This window comes from Scyliorhinus torazame, chromosome 17 (assembly GCF_047496885.1).
Source record: "Scyliorhinus torazame isolate Kashiwa2021f chromosome 17, sScyTor2.1, whole genome shotgun sequence".
In the NCBI taxonomy this organism is placed as follows: Eukaryota; Metazoa; Chordata; class Chondrichthyes; order Carcharhiniformes; family Scyliorhinidae; genus Scyliorhinus; species Scyliorhinus torazame.
The window spans coordinates 41,721,264-41,741,826 of NC_092723.1; the positions used below are offsets into that span (position 1 = coordinate 41,721,264).

General features: G+C 45.9%; 1 protein-coding gene across 4 annotated transcripts in view; it reads right to left on the bottom strand.

Moving 5' to 3' along the window:
* LOC140393834 (mitogen-activated protein kinase 13-like) overlaps positions 1-20,563 on the bottom strand; it is a 106,769-nt gene that overhangs the window by 77,258 nt on the left and 8,948 nt on the right. The window contains exons 3-5 of one of the 4 annotated variants that reach the window (XM_072480342.1): positions 15,604-15,656; positions 15,174-15,240; positions 652-710 (exon numbers count right to left, since the gene is read on the bottom strand). The exons of 1 other annotated variant lie outside the window; for it this stretch is intronic. In XM_072480342.1, the coding sequence (XP_072336443.1) occupies positions 652-710; positions 15,174-15,240; positions 15,604-15,656 (179 nt within the window). The remainder of the gene's footprint in view (positions 1-651; positions 711-15,173; positions 15,241-15,603; positions 15,657-20,563) is intronic. 2 more of the 4 variants (XM_072480344.1, XM_072480343.1) reach the window with 2 other exon arrangements.

The window sequence follows — 20,563 nt, forward strand, 5'->3', positions numbered from 1 at the left end:
CTGGAACTCACTGCCTGAAAGGGTGGTAGAGGCGAGAATCCTCATAACACTTAAGAAGCATTTAGAAGAGCACTTGAGGGGCGGCACAGTGGCGCAGTGGTTAGCACTGCTATCTCGCGGCGCTGAGGACCCGGATTCAATCCCGGCCCAGGGTCACTGTCTGTGTGGAGCTTGCACATTCTCCCCGTGTCTGCATGGGTCTCCCCGTCCACAACCCAAAGTTGTGCAGGGTACGTGGATTGGCCATGCTAAATTGCCCGTTAATTGGAAAAAAAAATAATTGGGTACTCTAAATTAAAAAAAAATAGAGGAGCACTTGAAACACCATAGCACACAAGGCTATGGACCAAGTGTTGGAAATTGTGATTTGAATAGATAGGTGCTTGATGGCCAACGTGGGCATGATGGACCGATGGGCCTTTTTTGGTGTTGTAAAATTCTACAACTCTCAATATGGAGCTAGATATTTGTTAGACTTAAATCATAGCTTAAAGCATACTGATGTTTAATTTCATATTTGATTTTGGCAGTGCAAGTAATGCTGTGTCTATCATTGTTCTCTGTTACTGATTTGAGTATTTATTTTTGACAATAGCAGTGCAGTTTTGACCACAAAGTTGTTTAGACAACGTATGTTTTCAGAACACTTACAAGTCATGAAATCCATCCAATGTAAGAGCTGGTGTAAAGACATCAATGAGACCAATAACCTGGAAATGAATTGTACAGTATTTAGGCAGGCTCTATCTTGCAGTAACCACTTTTTGCCAACTCCTGTGAAAACTAAATAAATTCTGTGTTATGATTGCAGTTATTTTTCTGTTTCCAAAACCTGACCACAACCTCAGGAAAGCTATTAATGTGCACACAAAAGTTTGTTTTTCTAACTGTAAAGTCACCTGAGAAAACCTTTCAAATTCCTGACCTTTATATGTGGTGCTCTTACAAGAAGACGACAAAGGACGAGAGCGGCCTATTGGTTTATTTTTCAAAGAAATTAAATAAGCACCAGAAGAAGTATTCAACATTTGAGAAGGAGACTTTGAGCTTGGTGCTGGCTTTGCAACATTTTCAAATTTATATTAACAGCAATTCGTCTGAAACAATTATATACAGTGATCATAATCCACTGACGTTTTTGGAGCAGTTCCGGAATAACAATGCCAGACTGTTTCGATGGTGTTTATTGTTACAGCCATTACATTTAAAAATAATACATGTGGCAGGATGAGAAATAACGTGATAGCTGTTGCTTTGTCACGAATGTGACGAAGAGAAGAGGGATTCCAGTTGCAAGAAGAAGAACTAAAATGGACTATGTTCTTATAAATGTTTGCGTGTTTTGTTTTGTTAAACCAAAAAGTATATTTACTGTCAATAATTCTTAAAGGAAAGTGAAAAGGTGAAAAATGAAACCATATTGAAGTTGATGGTTTATTTTTTTTCTTGGGGGGAGGTGTCATGTGAGGGTCCCTTTAATAAAAGTATGTTTGATCAAATGGCTGCAATGATGTCATTGTGTGGGTGGAGCTGGGCTGTGATTCAGTCTTCTACTTACGTTTTGAGCTGGAAGCTGCTTTGTGGCTCTGAGTTTTTTTGTTTCGTTTTCAGTTGGGAGCTGCATTTAAACAATGAAGGTGTATTTTTGGTCTCTCTCTGTGCATGTTAAAGAATGTCTCCAGACCACTAGATAATTTTAAAGTACTACCTGTTTTTCTGTAAGGAATTCAAACCTACTGTTTTGGAGAAAAAGAGTTTTTGGCTTTTGGATGTTGATAGGAAAGTTATTAAGGGTTACCTATAGAGTACTGTATCTTTAGGGGGTATTTGTGTTAGTAGTTGATACGATGTTTACTGTGTGTTTATAAAATGTTAACTGAATTCATAGAATACACATTCTTTTGTTTAAAAATACTTAAGATCTCTGTTGCATAACACCTGGAAATTGGGCCCTTGTGATCCTCACAACCAAAATCTATTAAAAGTTGTAGGTCAGGTGAACTATAGAATTTACAGTGCAGAAGGAGGCCATTTGGCTCATCGAGTCTGCACCGGCTCTTGGAAAGAGCACCCTACCCAACCGCACACCTCCACCCTATCCCCATAACCCAGTAACCTCACCCAACACTAAGGGCAATTTTGGACACTAAGGGCAATTTAGCATGGCCAATCCAACTAATCTGCACATCTTTGGACTGTGGGAGGAAACCGGATCACCCGGAGGAAACCGATGTTCACACGTGGAGAACGTGCAGACATCACTCAGACAGTGACCCAAGCCGGGAATCGAACCTGGGACCTGGAACTCCATGATATACTTTGGTGTTCCCTAAACCCTGGCCCATAATAAGCCCCACAACTCCATTCTAACATGAAATTAAACAGACAGTTTAAAGTACAACCATTTGTAAAACGTGGGACAGGATTCTCCGACCCCCCGCCGGATCGGAGAATCGCCAGGGGGCAGCATGAATCCCGCCCCCGCCGGCTGCCAAATTCTCCGGCGCCGGGGATTTGGCGAGGGCGGGAATCGCGCCACGCTGGTCAGGGGCCGTTGGCACCGAGTGGCCGCCTGTTTTCGGTGGGTCCCGCCGGCGTATGTTATGACAGGTACTTACCGACGGGACCTGACTCTGCGGGTGGCCTCCGGGGTCCTCGGGGGGGGGGGGGGTACGGGGGGGGGGGGGATCTGGTCTCGGGGGGGTGCCCCCATGGTGGCCTGACCCGCGACCGGAGCCCACCGATCCACGGGCGGGCCTGTGCCGTGGTGGCACTCTATTCCTCCGCGCTGGCCGGTGTAACGGTCCGCGATGGCCGGCACGGAGATGAATCTCTCCTGCGCATTCATTAGGATGATGCCAGCACACGCTGGCACTCCCGCATATGCACCAACTCGCGCCGGCCGGCGGAGGCCCTTCGGCACCGGTTGGCGTGGCGCCAAGCCCCTTCCGCGCCAGGCGGTGTGGCACAAACCACTCCGCCGCCGGCCTAGCCCCTGAAGGTGCGGAGGATTCCGCACCTTCGGGGCGGCCCGACGCCGGAGTGGTTCACGCCACTCCTTCGTGCCAGAGTTGTCCGCCCCGCCGGTTTCCGAAGAATCCTGCCCCTTATATTCTCAACAATTTCCCCGTGAGACTTAGAGACTAACAATCTTCCCACAGTCAACAAAACTGGACTTGCTAGTGTCTACAAATGTAAAGACATAAAGTATGTATTTAGTTGGTCAGCCATTTCTTTGTTCCCCATTATAAATTTCTCTGTTCTGACTGTAAGGGACCTACATTTGTTTTCACCAATCTTTTTATCTTCACATACCTATAGATCTTTTACAGTCAGTTTTTGTGTTCCTTGCAAGCTTACTCTTGTAGTCTGCTTTCCCTTTCTTTAAAAAAAACAAAAATTAGAGTATCCAATTCATTTTTTCCAATTAAGGGGCAATTTAGTACGCGGAGACAAAGCCTGGTGCGTGTAGATGACGCGGCCCCGATCCTAGCCCATTGTCGGGGCCTGAATCGATCGGGATCGGGACCGTTTCGCGCTGTCATGAACCTCGATGCCGTTCACGACGGCGTGGGCACTTCGGCGCGGGAGTGGAGAATCCTGCCCCCGGTTTGGCCACCTCCCCTGTTTTATTTTTGCACCAGACAGAGATTAACAATGTTTGCCATTGCCAATCCATCGTCATCCTTTGGGGTGACATTCCACAATCCATCATAGCCAACTTGCACCGCATACCATCATAGTTTCCTTTATTTAGATTCACTAAATAGGCAATCCATGGGAAAGAGTATCCATTTTATTTTGAATTGTTCTTTTCTTTTATTAATTCTTGTTATAAATGTTTCTCACAGAAGTAACATTTTGAGTTGAGGTAGCAATCTAAACCTAGAATCGGTTCTGTAGAATTGCCTATATGCAGGACTGTAGGCCCACATCGTAAAGATTCACTCTTCTGTGGAGAGCCTAAGGGCCAATTTAAAAAAGTTGGCTATCTTTTGAATCATTGTCCATTTTCGGCAACTTTCTCATTTGGCATTGGTAGCTTTGAAAAACTAGTTGAACTGAATTCTCAGTTTTACTCACTTTTCTCCTTGGGCAAGTAGATTCAATTTAAAATGCTTCAGATTTGCTTACGTTTACAGCAATGGATATTTGATTGATAACCCTTTAGTTTGACACTTTCAGATGCAAAAGTAATGGGGCGGAATTCTCTGTTCCTGAGACGAAGTGTTGACGCTGTGGCCGGATTCATGGACTGCTATGAAAACAAAACTGCCGCCACACGTGGACCGATTCTGCTCCTGTTGAGGGGCTACCACCGGCGCCACGTGAAACACAATCAATTCCAATGAGAAACGGTGCGGGATTCGCCAGATTCGCTATTGGAATTCAGGACGCCTATAAGCTGCAGCCGCATAAACACACTTCACACCCTACACACCCTCATCCCAAGCAACAGGATGGCATTGGTTGCGCTGGAGCACATCCATCCCGCTGATGGGTCGGCTGGGGCCAGAGGGCACCCAGGAGGATAGCCTGGGGTATACCCATTCGACCTGTGGCCTTAAGTTCACAGTGGGCTGTTAATGGCGTGTGCAGCTGCACAGCTGCCTTGCAGGCTGCAGCAATGGTGTTCCGTGCCCACCCACCCCGACCCCACAGACCACCTTCTGGCCACCCACAGCTACTCCCCCAGGCCCTGGCAGAAGCCCCCCCCCCCCCCCCCCCCCCCCCGGCCAACGGCACAACTATCAGCAAACTATGGCGATGCTAGACACTTTCCGTACCCCCCTCCCTCCCTCAGCAGCCACAATGCCTGTTTCACGATTTTTAAAAGCCACAAGTGAACCTCGCAACCGGGAATTCCCCCCCCAGTGGAGGCAGAGAATGGTGGAGACCCCAGAGAATACAGAGTCAGCCCTGCTAATGATACGCCAACAGCGTTAACTGTACGTGCGAGTGGGACGCATTGACTCTGCTGCCGAGGCACCGGAGAATTGCGATTTGGCGTGAAACCGGCACCGACCACGATTTCGGCGTCAGAACTGATTCTCTGCCCAATCACGTTTCCCCATTCCAGCCTCAGCCGACAGAGAATCCCGCCAATGATGTGGCAAATTCTTTTCAAAAGTAACGCTTTTAATTATGTGTAGAATATATCAATTGCTGCTGATATGTTTTGCCACGAGGGGGCACAATCTCACTGTAATACCTGGAGCAGGAGTATTAGGTCACATTGTTTGTGAGGATATGCAACTTCTCAAAACAATATTTACACTGAAATGGAAGCCAACCCATATAGTATCAAGAGCTGTTTGACATTCAGCCTTCTCGTGCTCATTATCCTTGCAGCAAAATGAGCAACTCCAGAATGGCCGTTGGCTTGGTTTACTAAAACACTTGTGTCACAATTTGGCAAGATATTTCTATTCAAATCCAAAGTGAGGAATTCAGCAAAGAAAATAAAAGAACGCTGATGCTTCTAAAGAGGCATCATTAGAATCCTCAGAGCTGGTCTTGGGAGAGGAAATGTAATGTGATGAAGTTGGATCAAAACCCAAATCAAAAAAGGAAAAATCACGTTTTTAATAAGCCACCATTATGCCTGACAATTATGTCTGAATCAATGCACTTGGTTACCCATTAGCACTTACTGCTCATCCATGCTTGAAAGCCCTCAAATTTTAAAAAATACTTCCAAAAAACTCACATTACACATGTGAAAAAAACATACCACTTTGGACAATGTCAAACCTATCAAACTGTTTACTCAGCCTCAAAATATCCTGTTTTATTTTTACCTGCAACGTACATCTATCAGGAATTATATGCAATTTTCATTTAATGCTCAGTCATTTTCTTCCATCAAAACAAATATTCCACCAGCAGGAGGAAGAGAATAGATCAGTACAAAGGTGGGGAAGATGTCATCCTATGTCTCGCTAAAGATCGATATGTGTGCCTGAGATTCTAAATCTGTAGATACTGTGGCAGCCCTTTTTGACCAGTACACTGACTGTCCGTGAACGGCTGACTTTCTGTACGCTCATGATTGATGGGTGAAGGTTTAATTTTCACTAAAGTTTACTGTATGAGACAGTCGAGACCACAGAAAAATGTAAACAATTCTTTTGGAACGGAACAGAAAAACACGGATTGGAGAACAGAGATAAAGTCTACACGTTGAGTAATTTTGTGTTAGTGTCACTGCAGTTGATTCCTTTTTTTCACTTTTTAAAAATAAATTTAGAGTACCCAATTCATTTTTTCCAATTAAGGGGTAATTTAGCGTGGCCAATCCACCTACCTTGCACATCTTTGGGTTGTGGGGGCGAAACCCATGCAAACACGGGGAGAATGTGCCAACTCCACACGGACAGTGACCCAGAGCCGAGATCGAACCTGGAACCTCGGCGCTGTGAGGCAGCAATGCTAACCACGGTGCCACCGTGCTGTCCTCAGTTGATGTGATTCCTGACATTCATGTTTCACAATGCTCAAAGTGAAAATGGTTAAATATCTGAAAACAGGAACAGCCAACACCATATGTGACATTGCAGGAGCAGTCAGAAAGCAGCTGGAGGGAACATTTTCACACCATATAATTCAGAGCTTTTAATGGCTTTGAATTTTTGTTAAAGCATAAAAAATGTAATGCACTGGAAGGGCATTGAAAATTAATAGCATTAGTCCACTGTGCACTCATAAATGGTAAATTTATCACTCTTGGCAATTAAACCTAGTCATGCCCAGCTGTGTCTGTAATGTCTAATTTCAATCACAGATGCCTTCAACTGATGCTGTCAACTGTTAAATGACCAGAACAGGGATAGCCGATATAGATAGATCCTATTTTGTTTGTTGACATCTAGAATTCTAATTCTTTCCTGGCTAACAGTTTAAATTATATATTTTCAAGTTAACCAAAATAAGATGCTGCAGACATTTCTTCCACTGGAATTTAATGGAACAGCAAAGTACAGGTTGCAGTAATTCTGTCTGTGGGCAGAAGTGCATTTATATTGTTTTATTGTCTCCATACATTCTGCATGATTGAAATGCTATCTTGCTGAGGACTGGCTGGGCTTGAGGTGACTATTTTCCTTCCTTCCATCCACAATACGCCTACAGAATTTAATGTGAAACATCAGATATACTGTGGGCAGGTTTAAACATAGCTCTTCAACTTAAAATTGTTGGGAGTGACATATGGTTTATTTTTATTCGGTTTACTGTCCTGTAGCTGCCAGTACTGGGGTTTACAGCAAATACCACAGGTGGTCTGTACCGCAGAGATCTTTTATTTTTGACCCTGCTATGCCCATTTTTCAGGCGTTGAATTTCCTGCTCAGCCCCCAATAAGGCAAGTAGAAAGCATGAGCAAACTTCCAGCCAGAGGTACAATTAACTGTGCCATTGAAAATAAGGGCCTTTTTGAGGCCTTCACTGTCTGAAGCAGCCAGCACTTGCTGCACTTGGTAAACCATGCTGTTCATTTTTATTTACCCTCGTATGGAGCCTGGGGGAGGTGTTGCGGCGCAGTGATAGTATCCTTACCTCTGGGCCTGAAGCTCCGAGTTCCCACCTCAGGACCTGATGAATGCCCCAGGAGGGTGCATTCATTATGTGGCCAAATCAGGTTGATCAGCCTGGAAATATGTCCAGTACACCTGATGGCAGGTGAGTTTCTTGGTCAGCCAAACGGTAGAAGCAATGACAAATCACTGTAGTAATTTGCCCCTCATAATCATGGAGCAATCTAACGCAAGTCCACGGTTGCCAATGCCCTCTTGGGACATGGTACCTGTAGGAGGGATGCAGAGCTCAGTGTGCACCCCCCCGCAAACCGACTCGCTATTTATAGAAAGCACACTGCCACACTTGAACCCAATCCACCACTCCTCCCCCTAACCCCCACCACTGGCTTGTTGCAACTCACTCCTGAATGCCTGCCTTTTCTCCTCACCTCCACACCATCCAACCAGCTATTAATGCTCTCGCCACCTCACCTTCCAAGTTAACCATCTATCTCGGGGGCAGCATGGCGGCGCAATGGCTAGCACTGCTGCCTCACGGCACAGAGGACCCAGGTTCGATCCCAGCCCCGGGTCAATGTCCGCGTGGAGTTTGCACATTCTCCCCCTGTCTGCGTGGGTCTCACCCCCTCAACCCAAAAAGATGTGCAGGGTAGGTGGATTAGCCATGCTAAATCACCCCTTGGAAAAAACAGAATTGGGTACTCAAAATTAAAATAAATTTTTAAAACCCTTCAATCCCAATTCCTGGCCTCCTAGCCTTCCTTCTGTCCACTCTCTCTGATTTAATGGCCTCAATTAGCTGAGTGCTACACTGACCACAAACAAAGCCCAATCTCTGTTTTCAGCTTGGCTAGTCATGCCAAATGGTTCCCTGTCATGGGGCCCAGAGCCTCGCCGTTCTGGTAAAGTGCTCGCACTCTGTGCCCCTGTGTGACCATGTCTGATTTTCCAGGTCCCTATGCCAATGGCTGGTACCAGTGTTTTAGAAGCAAATCTGGCCCAATAGCTGATCTTTCCCAGCCTGCAAAGCCGGACCGTCTGTTCCTTCTACTGGCAAAAACAGCTGCACTGCTGATGAGCTCATGGAAATTTTGTTTCATAAAAACTTGAGTCAGCGTTACCAACATGTTTGGGCCTTCAGTATTGTGGTTTCCTGAGGCAGGTCATGGCCAATGGGGGAAAGAAAGTAGCACGACTGGAAATGGGAACTTATGTCAATTCACTGCACTCCTGTTAAAGCTCATGGCAGTCTCTGAGGTTTTTCCCATGAGCAAATCGGCAGTTTCCCATCCACAGATTTTTCCAGAGCTGATTATTTTTTGCGAATGTTCCCCCATGAGGTACGCTGACTGCATCTACTTAATAAGTGCTAAACCTGCATTTGCTGGCACACCAGTCTCCACCACAGGTCACAAATGAAGAGACTATGCGATTCCTGCTCCAAACACTTGGCCGCCCCTGAGCATTCCTTCCCATCGTGCAACTCGGTGGTTATTGTTAATCTACCAGCAAACCAAGTTCTGAGTCTGTTGCTTCTACCAACTACCCAAATCGCTGCCAGCTGCCTTAAACTGAGAAAGGTTATACAAGGAAATTATGGGCAGGTTTATCAAGTTTGGAAAAATGTCCATCGTCCGTAGTCTGAGGTGAAATCAGTTAACAGAAAGATAAATTAACTCAGCAAGAACCTTCATAGATTTGTAAATGACGAGTCATGCTTCACTAATTCAATCACATTTTTTGAGAAAATGACAAGTTTTCAAATAACAGGAATGCAATGGAAGCTGTTATATATGGATTTTCAGAGGGCTTGATAATGAGCCAGATACGAAACTTGTTACAAAAATTTTAAAAATCATGATTAATATAACAACACGATGGAGAAGTGGGCAGCAAACAGGAAGTAAGGAAGTGCCACATCAAAGGATTACTACGCAAGATGAGTGAAGAACAAGAACAAAGAAAAGTACAGCACAGGGACAGGCCCTTCGGCCCTCCAAGCCCATGCCGATCATGCTGCCCGACTAAACTACAATCTTCTACACTTCCAGAATCCGTATCCCTCTATTCCCATCCTATTCATGTATTTGTCAAGATGCCTCTTAAATGTCACTATCGTCCCTGCTTCCACCACCTCCTCCGGCAGCGAGTTCCAGGCACCCACTACCCTCTGTGTAAAAAACATGCCTCATACATCTACTCTAAACCTTGCCCCTCGCACCTTAAATCTATGCCCCCTAGTAATTGACCCCTCAGTGACCTGTGGACCTGTACACCTAGATCTCTCTCTGACTTTCAATACTCGTGAGGGTTCTACCATTCACTGTATATTGCCTACCTGCATTAGACCTTCCAAAATGCATTACCTCACATTTGTCCGGATTAAACTCCAACTGCCATCACTCCGCCCAAGACTCCAAACGATCTAAATCCTGCTGTATCCTCTGACAGTCCTCATCTCATCGCTATCCGCAATTCCACCAACCTTTGTGTCATCTGCTAACTTACTAATCAGACCAGTTACATTTTCCTCCAAATCATTTATATACACTACGAACAGCAAAGATCCCAGCACTGATCCCTGCAGAACACCACTAGTCACAGCCCTCCAATTAGAAAAGCACCCTTCCATTGCTACTCTCTGCCTTCTATGACCTAGCCAGTTCTGTATCCACCTTGCCAGCTCACCCCTGATCCCGTGTGACTTCACCTTTTGTACCAGTCTACCATGAGGGACCTTGTCAAAGGCCTTACTGAAGTCCATATAGACAACATCCACTGCCCTACCTGCATCAATCATCTTTGTGACCTCTTCGAAAAACTCTATCAAGTTCGTGAGACACAACCTCCCTTTCACAAAACCATGCTGCCTCTCACTAATACGTCCATTTGCTTCCAAATGGGAGTAGAACCTGTCTCGAAGTTTTCTCTCCAGTAATCTCCCTACCACTGACGTAAGGCTCACCGGCCTGTACCTCCCTGGATTATCCTTGCTACCCTTCTTAAACCCGTGGGCAGCACGGTAGCATGGTGGTTAGCACAATTGCTTCACAGCTCCAGGGTCCCAAGTTCGATTCCCGCTTCGGTCACTGTCTGTGCAGAGTCTGCACGTTCTCCCCGTGTGTGCGTGGGTTTCCCCGGGTGTCCAGTTTCCTCCCACAGTCTAAAGATGTGCAGGTTAGGTGGATTGACCATGCTAAATTGCCCTTCGTGTCCAAAATTGCCCTTAGTGTTGGCCGGGGTTACTGGGTTGTGGGGATAGGGTGGAGGCGTGCTCTTGGGTAGGGTGCTCTTTCGGAGAGCCGGTGCAGACTCCTTCTGCACTGTAAATCCTATGAGTAAACAAAGGAACAGCATTGGCTATTCTCCAGTCCTCCGGGACATCACCTGAAGACAGTGAGGATCCAAAGATGCACATGGTGTCAGAGGTAAAATATTAGCAGGGGGGTGAAGAATTGGTTAACGAACATCAAACAGAAAATAGGGATAAGTGGGTCATTTTCGGGTTGGCAATCTGTAATTAAGGAAGTGTCACAGGGATCAGTGCTGGGGCCTCAACTATTTACAAACTATTTCAATGACTTGGATGAAGGCACCTGAATGTTTGGTAGCTAAATTAGCTGATGACACAAAGTAAGTTGTTAAGAAGTGGTAGAGAGTCTGTGAAGGGATGTAGACAGGTTCAGTGAGTGAGATGGACGTTGGCAGGTTTGGCGAGAGAGAGGGACGTCGACAGGTTCAGCGAGTGAGAGGGATGTCGGCAGGTTTGGCGAGAGAGAGGGACATCGACAGGTTCAGCGAGTGAGAGGGACATCGACAGGTTCGGTGAGAGAGGGATGCCGGCAGGTTTGGCGAGAGGGACGTCGGCAGGTTCGGTGAGAGAGACGGATGTTGGCAGATTTGGCGAGAGAGAGGGATGTCGGCAGGTTCGGCGAGAGAGAGGGACATCGACCGGTTCGGCGAGAGATAGGGACGTCGGCAGGTTTGGCGAGGGAGAGGGACATCGACAAGTTCAGCGAGTGAGAGTGACATCGACAGGTTCGGTGAGAGAGGGATGTCGGCAGGTTTGGCGAGAGGGACGTCGGCAGGTTCGGTGAGAGAGAGGGATGTCGGCAGGTTCGGCGAAAGAGGGATGTCGGCAGGTTTGACGAGAGAGAGGGACGTCGACAGGTTCAGTGAGTAAGAGAGACGTCGACAGGTTCGGTGAGAGGGATGTCAGCAGGTTTGGCGAGAGAGGGATGTTGACAGGTTCAGCAAGAGAGAGGGACGTCTTTAGGTTCAGCGAGAGAGAGGGACGTCGACAGGTTCAGCGAGAGAGAGGGACGTCAACAGATTCGGCGAGAGAGAGGGACGTCTTTAGGTTCAGCGAGAGAGAGGGATGTTGACAGGTTCAGCAAGAGAGAGGGACGTCTTTAGGTTAAGCGAGAGAGAGGGACGTCGACAGGTTCAGCAAGAGAGAGGGACGTCTTTAGGTTCAGCGAGAGAGAGGGACGTCGACAGGTTCGGCGAGAGAGGGATAGGTTCGGCGAGAGAGAGGGACGTCGACAGGTTCAGCGGGAGAGAGGGACGTCTTCAGGTTTGGTGAGAGAGAGGGACGTTGGCAGGTTTGGCGAGAGAGAGGGATGTTGACAGGTTCGGCGAGTGAGCGAAAACTTGGCAGATGGCGTATAATGTGGAAAAATGTGAACTTATTCATTTTGGCAGAAAGAATAGAAAAGCAGTGTACTATTTACATGAAGAGAGATTGCAGCACTCTGCGCTACAGAGGGATCTGGTTGTCCTGGTACAGGAATCATAAAAAGTTAGTATGCAAACACAGCAAGTACTGGGAAGGTGAATGGAATATTGATGTTTATTGCAAGGGGATCGGAATATAAAAGTAGAAATGTTTTACAACAGTCGAGGAAGGTCCCCTGGGGGTACTTGATTGAGTGGATAGCAGGAGTATTTTCCCTCTTGTAGGGAAGACCAGAACGGGGGTACACAATTTAAGAATAAGAGGTCTCCCTTTTAAGACAGAGATGATGAGAATCTTTTTCTCTCAGAGGGTTGTTTGTCTGTGGAACTTTCTTCCCCAGAAAGCAGTGGAGGCTGAGTCATTGAATTTATTCAAGGCAGAGTTAGGTAGAATTTTGATGGACAGGGAAATCAAGGGTTCTAGAGGCAGGCAGGAAAGTAGGGTTGAGATCATTGTCAGATCCGCCATGAAAGGCGGAGCAGGCTCGGAGGGTCAGATATTCCTCTGCTGCTCCCAATTCCTATGTTCCCAATTGAGATAAATGGATGTTCTGGAGTGTTAGCTGGATATGTTAACGATTTGCTCCAAGGACTGCTTTTTCTTTTACAACTATAAAATCATAGAATTGTATTGCATATCAAGGGGCCAATTGGTTCAGTATGTCTGCATGGGCTTACTTGAAGAGGCAGCAATTTAGCTCTTTTCTTCTGTCCTTTCATTTGAACATAGGCACGAGAGAATTGACATGAAGTTTGCTGGTGTTACTAAATTAGGAAGCTTGGCAAACTGCGCGGAAAATGGAGGAGATTGCAAGAGGACAAAGACAGTTGTTTCTAAAGATATTATAGCCCATAAATCTTTCACAATGCATCCGGATAAGAGGTTTGCATTCTACTGAATGCCACTTAGATACCTTGTTGCCTGTCAAATTGAATTTCAAAATTCTCATTTCAGCTGTCTCTTTCAGTCAGCATATACCAGATGTGAAGGCAGTTGGTTCTCAGCATACCCACTTAATAAACCGACCCAGGCACCCAAGGGGAAGCATCCATTTTCTTTTATCACAAACGTGCAAGTAGTTACAATACATAAACTGACACAGACTGCTTTCAACGGGTCAGGTTTCTAATACAACGCACTCTACTCTGGTGAGACAAAATCTCATTTGAAAGTTGGTCAGTTTATTGAGCTGATAACCCATTTTCAGCTCTCTTGCTTTTGACAAGCTGCATACTGCATGGATTCACTTTCCAATTTTGCTTCATAACCAACAAAGCATCAAGTAGTTATTAGAACTCACAGGAACGACATTGTAGTTCACTGCTTGGTCCGTTGCCCAGCATTTTACTTAATTGTACCTTGCATCACATGAGTCATTTTGCTTGCCAAAAAAATCCTTTCTGAGAAAAAACATGAGGCATGTTCTCTAGTAAGAAATTAATACTTGGAACAAGTGCGGCTCAGACTGAACTTGCAGATCAAACTTCATAATAACTTTGGTGATAGTAGCTCGTCAGTAATAGAAAGTTGTTAAGACTATAGGTCTGGCTAGTTTTTATTTCAAGTTGTACAGCTGAATAAATGTGATTGTTCTATTTCTGGAACCCTAGAGACTAGCCTGTGAATATTAGTTACCCAAGTCTGACCAAAGTCAGATGTAATATTTAAGAGTTTCTAAAAGAGCGAAACCACTTGGGGCCATGAGGAGGGGAACTTGTTTTTACTCAGAGGGTTACAGATCTATGGAATTGTCTACCCTAGAGGGCTGTGAAAGCTCAGTCATTAAATATGTTTAAAGCTGAGACTGACAGATTTCTAGATATCAATGACATAAAGAGATCTGGGGATAGTGTGGGAAATAGGCATTGAAGTGGAGGATCAGCCATGATCGTATTGAATGACGGGGCAGGCTAGACAGGCTGAATGGCCTACTCCCATTCCTAATATACATGATTGTTCATAATCAATAACAGAACATTATCCACAACTTCTCAGAGGTAGACAGCAGCAAAGTTTCCTTTAGCATAGTAAAATTCAGCAGAAGATTGATTAAAATGCTACAAGACCAGGTTAAAGCGAGCAACAGACTGTGCTATTAATAGCATGGTGACGAGGCTGAAAACATTTACAATTTATAAAAACTTTCTGAATAATGCCACTGACTCTTATTCAAAGATGCAAACACAGAATTATCTATTTATTTTTATTCTAAAAATAAATTTAGTGTACCCAATTCATTTTTTTCCAATTAAGGGGCAATTTAGCGTGACCAATCCACCTACCCTGCACATTTTTTTTTTGAGTTGTGGGGGCGAAACCCACGCAAACACGGGGAGAATGGGCAAACTCCACACGGACAGTGACCCAGAGCCGGGATCGAACCTGGGACCTCGGCGCTGTGAGGCAGCAATGCTAACCACTGTGCCACCGTGCTGCCCTCGAATTATCTATTTATGAGTGAAAACATTTTGGTAGACAAGACATGAAGATCAATCGTTTATAACTTTGTTTTGATTTCCTAAAGATGTTTATTGCGGTGGTAAAGAAATCTGTCAAAGTAGGGCAGCACGGTGGCACAGTGGGTTAGCCCTGCTGCCTCACGGCACTGAGGTCCCAGGTTCGATCTTGGCTCTGGATCACTGTCTGTGTGGGGTTTGCACATTCTCCCCACATTTGCGTGGGTTTCGCCCCCACAACCCAAAGATGTGCAGGATAGGTGGATTGGCCATGCCAAATTGGAAAAAATGAATTGGCTACTCTAAATTTATTTTAAAAACGAAATCTGTCAAAGTAACCTAGGGATGTGCAAGTACTGACAAATTCAACAGAGCATTTTTGTACAGTAAAAGAGCGCAAGGAAAATGGGAACACAAAAGTCCCTGAACAATAATATTTACCAAGTGCTTTTGCAAGATCAGTGATTTGGATCTGTACTGCAATGGGCGGAATTCCAAGTTGGATTGCCTACAATAGATGGATTATTTTCAGATGAGATGCCAAAAACATTCCCATGGAGCAGAAGTGAACATTTGCTGACATTGCAGAGCTCATTGAAGCAGCACATTGACTATTTTGTGGCAGGGTGCCTTAATGTTTTCCACTCTTCTGGCTTTGTTTTTCATAGGAAATGTAAGTCAGGGTCTCATTTCATTAGTTGAATTGAGAACGGTTCTATTTGGCGTATTTAGATTGCTACTTGGGGGGCAGCACATTAATGCAGTGGTTAGCACTGCTGCCTCACAGCGCCGAGGACCCGGGTTCGATCCCGGCCCCGGGTCACTGTCCGTGTGCAGTTAGTACAGTTTCCCCGTTTCTGCGTGGTCTTACCTCCACAAACCAAAGATGTGCAGGGTAGGTGGATTGGCCACTCTAAACTGCTCCTATAATTGAAAAAAAAAAAATAATTGGGTACTCTAAATTTTAAAAAATGTTTAAAAAAACAAAATAATATTTCTTAGTTCTCAGCTGAATTGCTGGACTACCCATCCAACTACGGGACAAACAAACATTGTCCCTCACCAGCTTTCTCACTAAATAAGTGTCTTTTTTTTTGGTAGAAGAAAATAGCATTGTAATCACATTGTCATTCGAGGCACTGAAGCACCTGAAACCTATTTATCTACAACATAGTAAAATAAAGAAAATCTAGACTGTACAGGTGAGTGACTATAAAGAATAAAGATAAAACTGGCTAAAGTAACAAAACAAGCAGCGCCGCAAAAATATTGTTAAGATTTGTCACCGTATAAAGTTAGCAAGGGGCAGGGTGACAGCCTCAATTGATTTTCATTACCCAAATGGGCAGGAGGAGAATTTGCCAGATTACCACTCACCTTCCACTAATTGGCCTGTGTTTATCTGCTTTCTCAACTCTCCCACATCGTTCTATGGCTTCCTGGTGGGGTGCGGAGTGTAATTGGCATCGCAACTAAGTGGAACAGGCTGAATGACTAGGGTGTCTTCCCATCGTCTTCATGTTTTTGTATGCTCACTATATCTGACCCAGGTATATTAGGCTAAATGGCCTCCTGTGCTGTATTGTTTAAGTGCCAATTGTGCACATAATGTGAAGAACAAGATAAACCTGAATTAATCAATGGATAATTTTTCACCAAACAGATTCTGCACTTTAAGAAATAAAAACCGAAGGAAGTGGAAAAGCAGGCCCCTCAAGCCTACTTTACCATTCAAAAAGATCATGCTGATTTTCTACTTCAACTCCACTTTCCCCCACCCCAGTCCCCATATCCCTTGATTTCTTTAGAGTTCAAAATCTTCAGCCATTAGTATACTTAATGACTGAGCATCCACGACCCATGGAGGTCGAGAATTTGAAAGATTCACAACCCCTTTGAGTGAAGAAATCTCTCACCTCAGTCCTAAATGACTGATCCTTTGTCCTGAGATCATGCCTTTGTTCTAGATTCTTCGGCCATGGGAAACCACCTCACAGCATTTATCCTGTCAAGCCCCTTCAGAATCTACGGGCGGGATTCCCCGACCCCCCGCCGGGTCGGAGAATCGGCGGGGGCGGCGTTAATCCCGCCCTGTGGCTCCGATGCTGGCTGCCGAATTCTCCAGAGCCGTTTTTTTGACGGGGGCGGGGATCACGTCACGCCAGTCGGGGGCTGTTGGCTGTAGCCCCCCGCCCCCGCCCCCCCCCCCCGTCGATTCTCCAAGTCCCTGATGGGCCGAGCGGCCGCCCGTTTTCAGCCGGTCCCACCGGTGTGAAATACACAAGGTCCATACTGGCGGGACCTGGCTCTGAGGGCGGCCTGCGGAGTACTCGGCGGGGCGCGGGGGGATCCGGCCCCGGGAAGGGGGGCGGGGGGGCCACGACAACTGGCATGCCTTCAGATGATGTCATGAGGCATCTATTGAAATGCAGCCATGGATAGATCTGCGGGGAACTCCAGTGACAGTGCTCTCCTCTATGGCTCTGAGGTCTTGCCTGTCTCCTCACCTCCATTCCTTTTCCCCGGGGGCAATTCACCTCTGGATACTCCCGCCCCTCTCTCAGATTCCCTCTCTCCCACACTCACTGCTCCTCCAATCAGTGCTTCCCATTTTAACACTTGATTGTAAAATGTTACTTTATGTACTCATATAGGCCTCAGCTATGCTACACACACGCCATCTCCAAATCTCCTCCCACATTCATTCCTTTAAAAACCTGCCTTCCCACACTAACCAGTTGCTCTCCTCTCTCCCACTTTGGGTCTCATATGCCGGTGTCTCTGAAGTCTGGGGTAGGGAGCCTGTACAACAGCCAGACAGGAGCAGATGTACAGCAAAATTTGAAGCCACCACTCACCTTTCTAGCTCAGACCTGTTTTTTCCTACTTCATACACAAGTCAGTCTCTCTCAAGGCTGACCTCTGCCTATATCCAAGTCAGTGCAGAAACATCCTGAGGCCCATTTGGCATTCGCCACTGTTGCGAGTCGTTCTTATACTCTTTTCTCTGTCCTTTCTGTGGCTCTGTTCCAATTATGGCAATCAGTGAACTTGCCCTTCTTTCTATGTTATCTATGTCCTAATGCTTAGAGTCGCCAGGTATCAAATGATACCACCACAAGGTTCAACCGGCTATCGATCAAAGAGCCCAACACCAGTTAGTTAGTTCAAGATCAAAGGTACTTTATTTACACACAATTAGTCATGCAACATAAACACCAATAGTTAATTACACCTATCGACTAAGACAACCTGTACTTAACTTTGGGCACCCGGCTTAAGTCAGAGAAAAGTGGCCACTGTTCGATTCTGGATCTTCTCGGGTCCGGAGGAGTAACTGCTGCTCAGCTGGGCTCATCCGTCTGGTAACGAGCGTTGAACTTGGACTTGCTTCTGGTGTTGCTGCACTTGGCGATGGCCGTGACCGGGGTACCAGGGCCAAGAGAGGGTGAACATGTGCTGAACTCTTCTTATACTTAGGGGTTTTCGAGCTCTTTTGGGCGGTCCTTCGATTTGGGCCTTACTAATTGGATGATCCCTGATCACTCTGTTCGATTCCTTAACCAATAAGTGGGCGGGGATCTGGATGGCTGGGCGTGTCCCAAGCGGTCACTGACCCCGTTGTTTGTGTTTCCCTTGAACTGGGAGTGGCGCCGAAATGTCTGGGACTGTCCCGGTTGCTCGAGTACCAGTCCTTTGTTTTGGGAAGATGGGCCATCAAATGCTAATCGGCCCCATTAAAATGCTAATTAGTCGGAGTATCGATACCGTCTGGACTTCTTGCTGACAAATATACACTTCAGGCTCTGAGCCTGCCTGAGTCTTGGCTTCTCCATTTTACCTGCTAGGCTTTACGAGTTTCTCTGTACCTAGTTGGAAGTGGCTATCCCAGATGGCTACACTCCGTCCTATTGATCCTCAACGCGAAGCGTGAAAGATCACAATGCTGGGTCTTCTTTGGTCTCTGAAATGCCAGGTACCCTTAACCAAGGACAGGTTCTACTCTACTCTGTCCTATGGGTCAAAAACATTTACCTAATTTTCCCTAAACAACACCCATCTAAGAATTCCTAAGGGGCCATTTAACATTCCTAAAAAAGGGGAACCTCTAACTGTCTCTAACTAGACTACACTCATGCTGCTATTTAACAATCAAAGAACTTATCTTACAATACAAAAATCCGATAGCAGCATCACATTTCTTATTATCACTAACATTCATACAGAGAAAAATAAGCTTTATTAACAAAAACAATAACTGCGGAATTTATTAAAGAGGAAGGTTCAGAAAGAGTGTGGGGTTTGCTGGAGTCCGAGGAAAGGGGCTCTAAAGGTGTATACTGGAGGGCGGCAGGCTCTCCTTCTCCATTTCCGCAATCTAATTGTCTGGATAACACTGTACAATATGGCTATCACTAGTAAGGCTTCCATTGTGCATGACAGGGAATACCACTTAACGAGATACTCACACCATGTGGAGGTATCGGTGGCTGGGTCTATGTGTGGTGTAGTTGTCCGGGCTGGGGGTGTTGTATTGGGTAGTCGTGTTCGGGGCCTGTGTGATGAGGGAGGTAGAGGTGGGTAATGCGCGCAACTGGACTGTTCCAGCGACGGTCATGATGCAGATCATCAGGGTCGTCTTCATCTTGTTCAGGTTTTCCTTCGCCGTTGAGTATCTTCATATCTTCCTAGGGGAACAAGCATAATATCAGTCATTATCTTGCCGCTTAACATCTCGTTTGTCTGTCTGTTTCTCCTTAACGTCAATTTTCCATTACAATTGTCACCATATGTGACTCCCTCATTTTTTTTTTAAACAACCATTTGCGGAGACAAAACATCCGGAAAACAAATTCTGTGTCACAGTGCGAGCACTCTCGCAGCCTCTGGTCGATGGGCTGAGTGGGCGGACAATTTCTCCGTCCTCTGCAAACTTGTTTTTCCACCCAAGTGTTTCTGACATGTAAACAGTATGTGGGGGATAGCAACTGGAAGGTTGCCGGAAAGGACAAAAGTTGTGGCAAAAAGCATTCTTTAAACCACAGCACTGAAAAGAACAGCAAAAGTTTCGAAAACAATTATCCAAATGGGGTGGTGCGTATGATCCGCGGCAGGGCAAGAATGGGTGGAATCCCCGGGTAGGGCGGTGACCAATGCTGTTGCTCCACTACCCGAGCTTGGCTGATCAAATGTATAGGGGGTCCTCAGGCAGGGCGGGATAAGTGCCATTAATCCACTGCACTGAGTGACCTTCCAAGAGCGGTAAGAATTTGCAAATATATGGCTCCAACAAACTTATTTCTCTAACTGCAATGTGACGTCAGAAGAGTAATTATGATTGCAGCAAGAAAGCGTCCATGAGGACGACACTCAAAATCGTACAAGAGAGAACGAACAACATTTAAACACAAACTAAACATAAAAGCGGGCAGGTTCCATCAGAGTATAGGACACCGTGAATCTCAATCGGTTCCTGACTCTCATTATCTGGACATCTCAAGGTTCTATTCCAAAAAGATTTTCAAAGGGGTTACCATGGTGGGAGTCAGACTCGGAGTCATCACCATCTCCCGGGGGCCAAACTCGTTCATGGAGTTTGCGTGCTAACGCGGCGTGTGCCGATGTCGGGTCCATTTCATCATTCCTTGTTAGATGACAGGAATTATTACAGTGCCAGTGTTTCATGTTCCATAGGGAGGTTGCAATCGTCGGGTGGCAGGTCAGGTTCTGGTGTGGGCAAATAAATCGTCTCAAAGCGGCTGAGCGTATCGTGGTCGGGGTCTCTGGGCCTGTAGTGACTGGGGCCTGGTTCGTGGGAGCTTTGTTCGGGT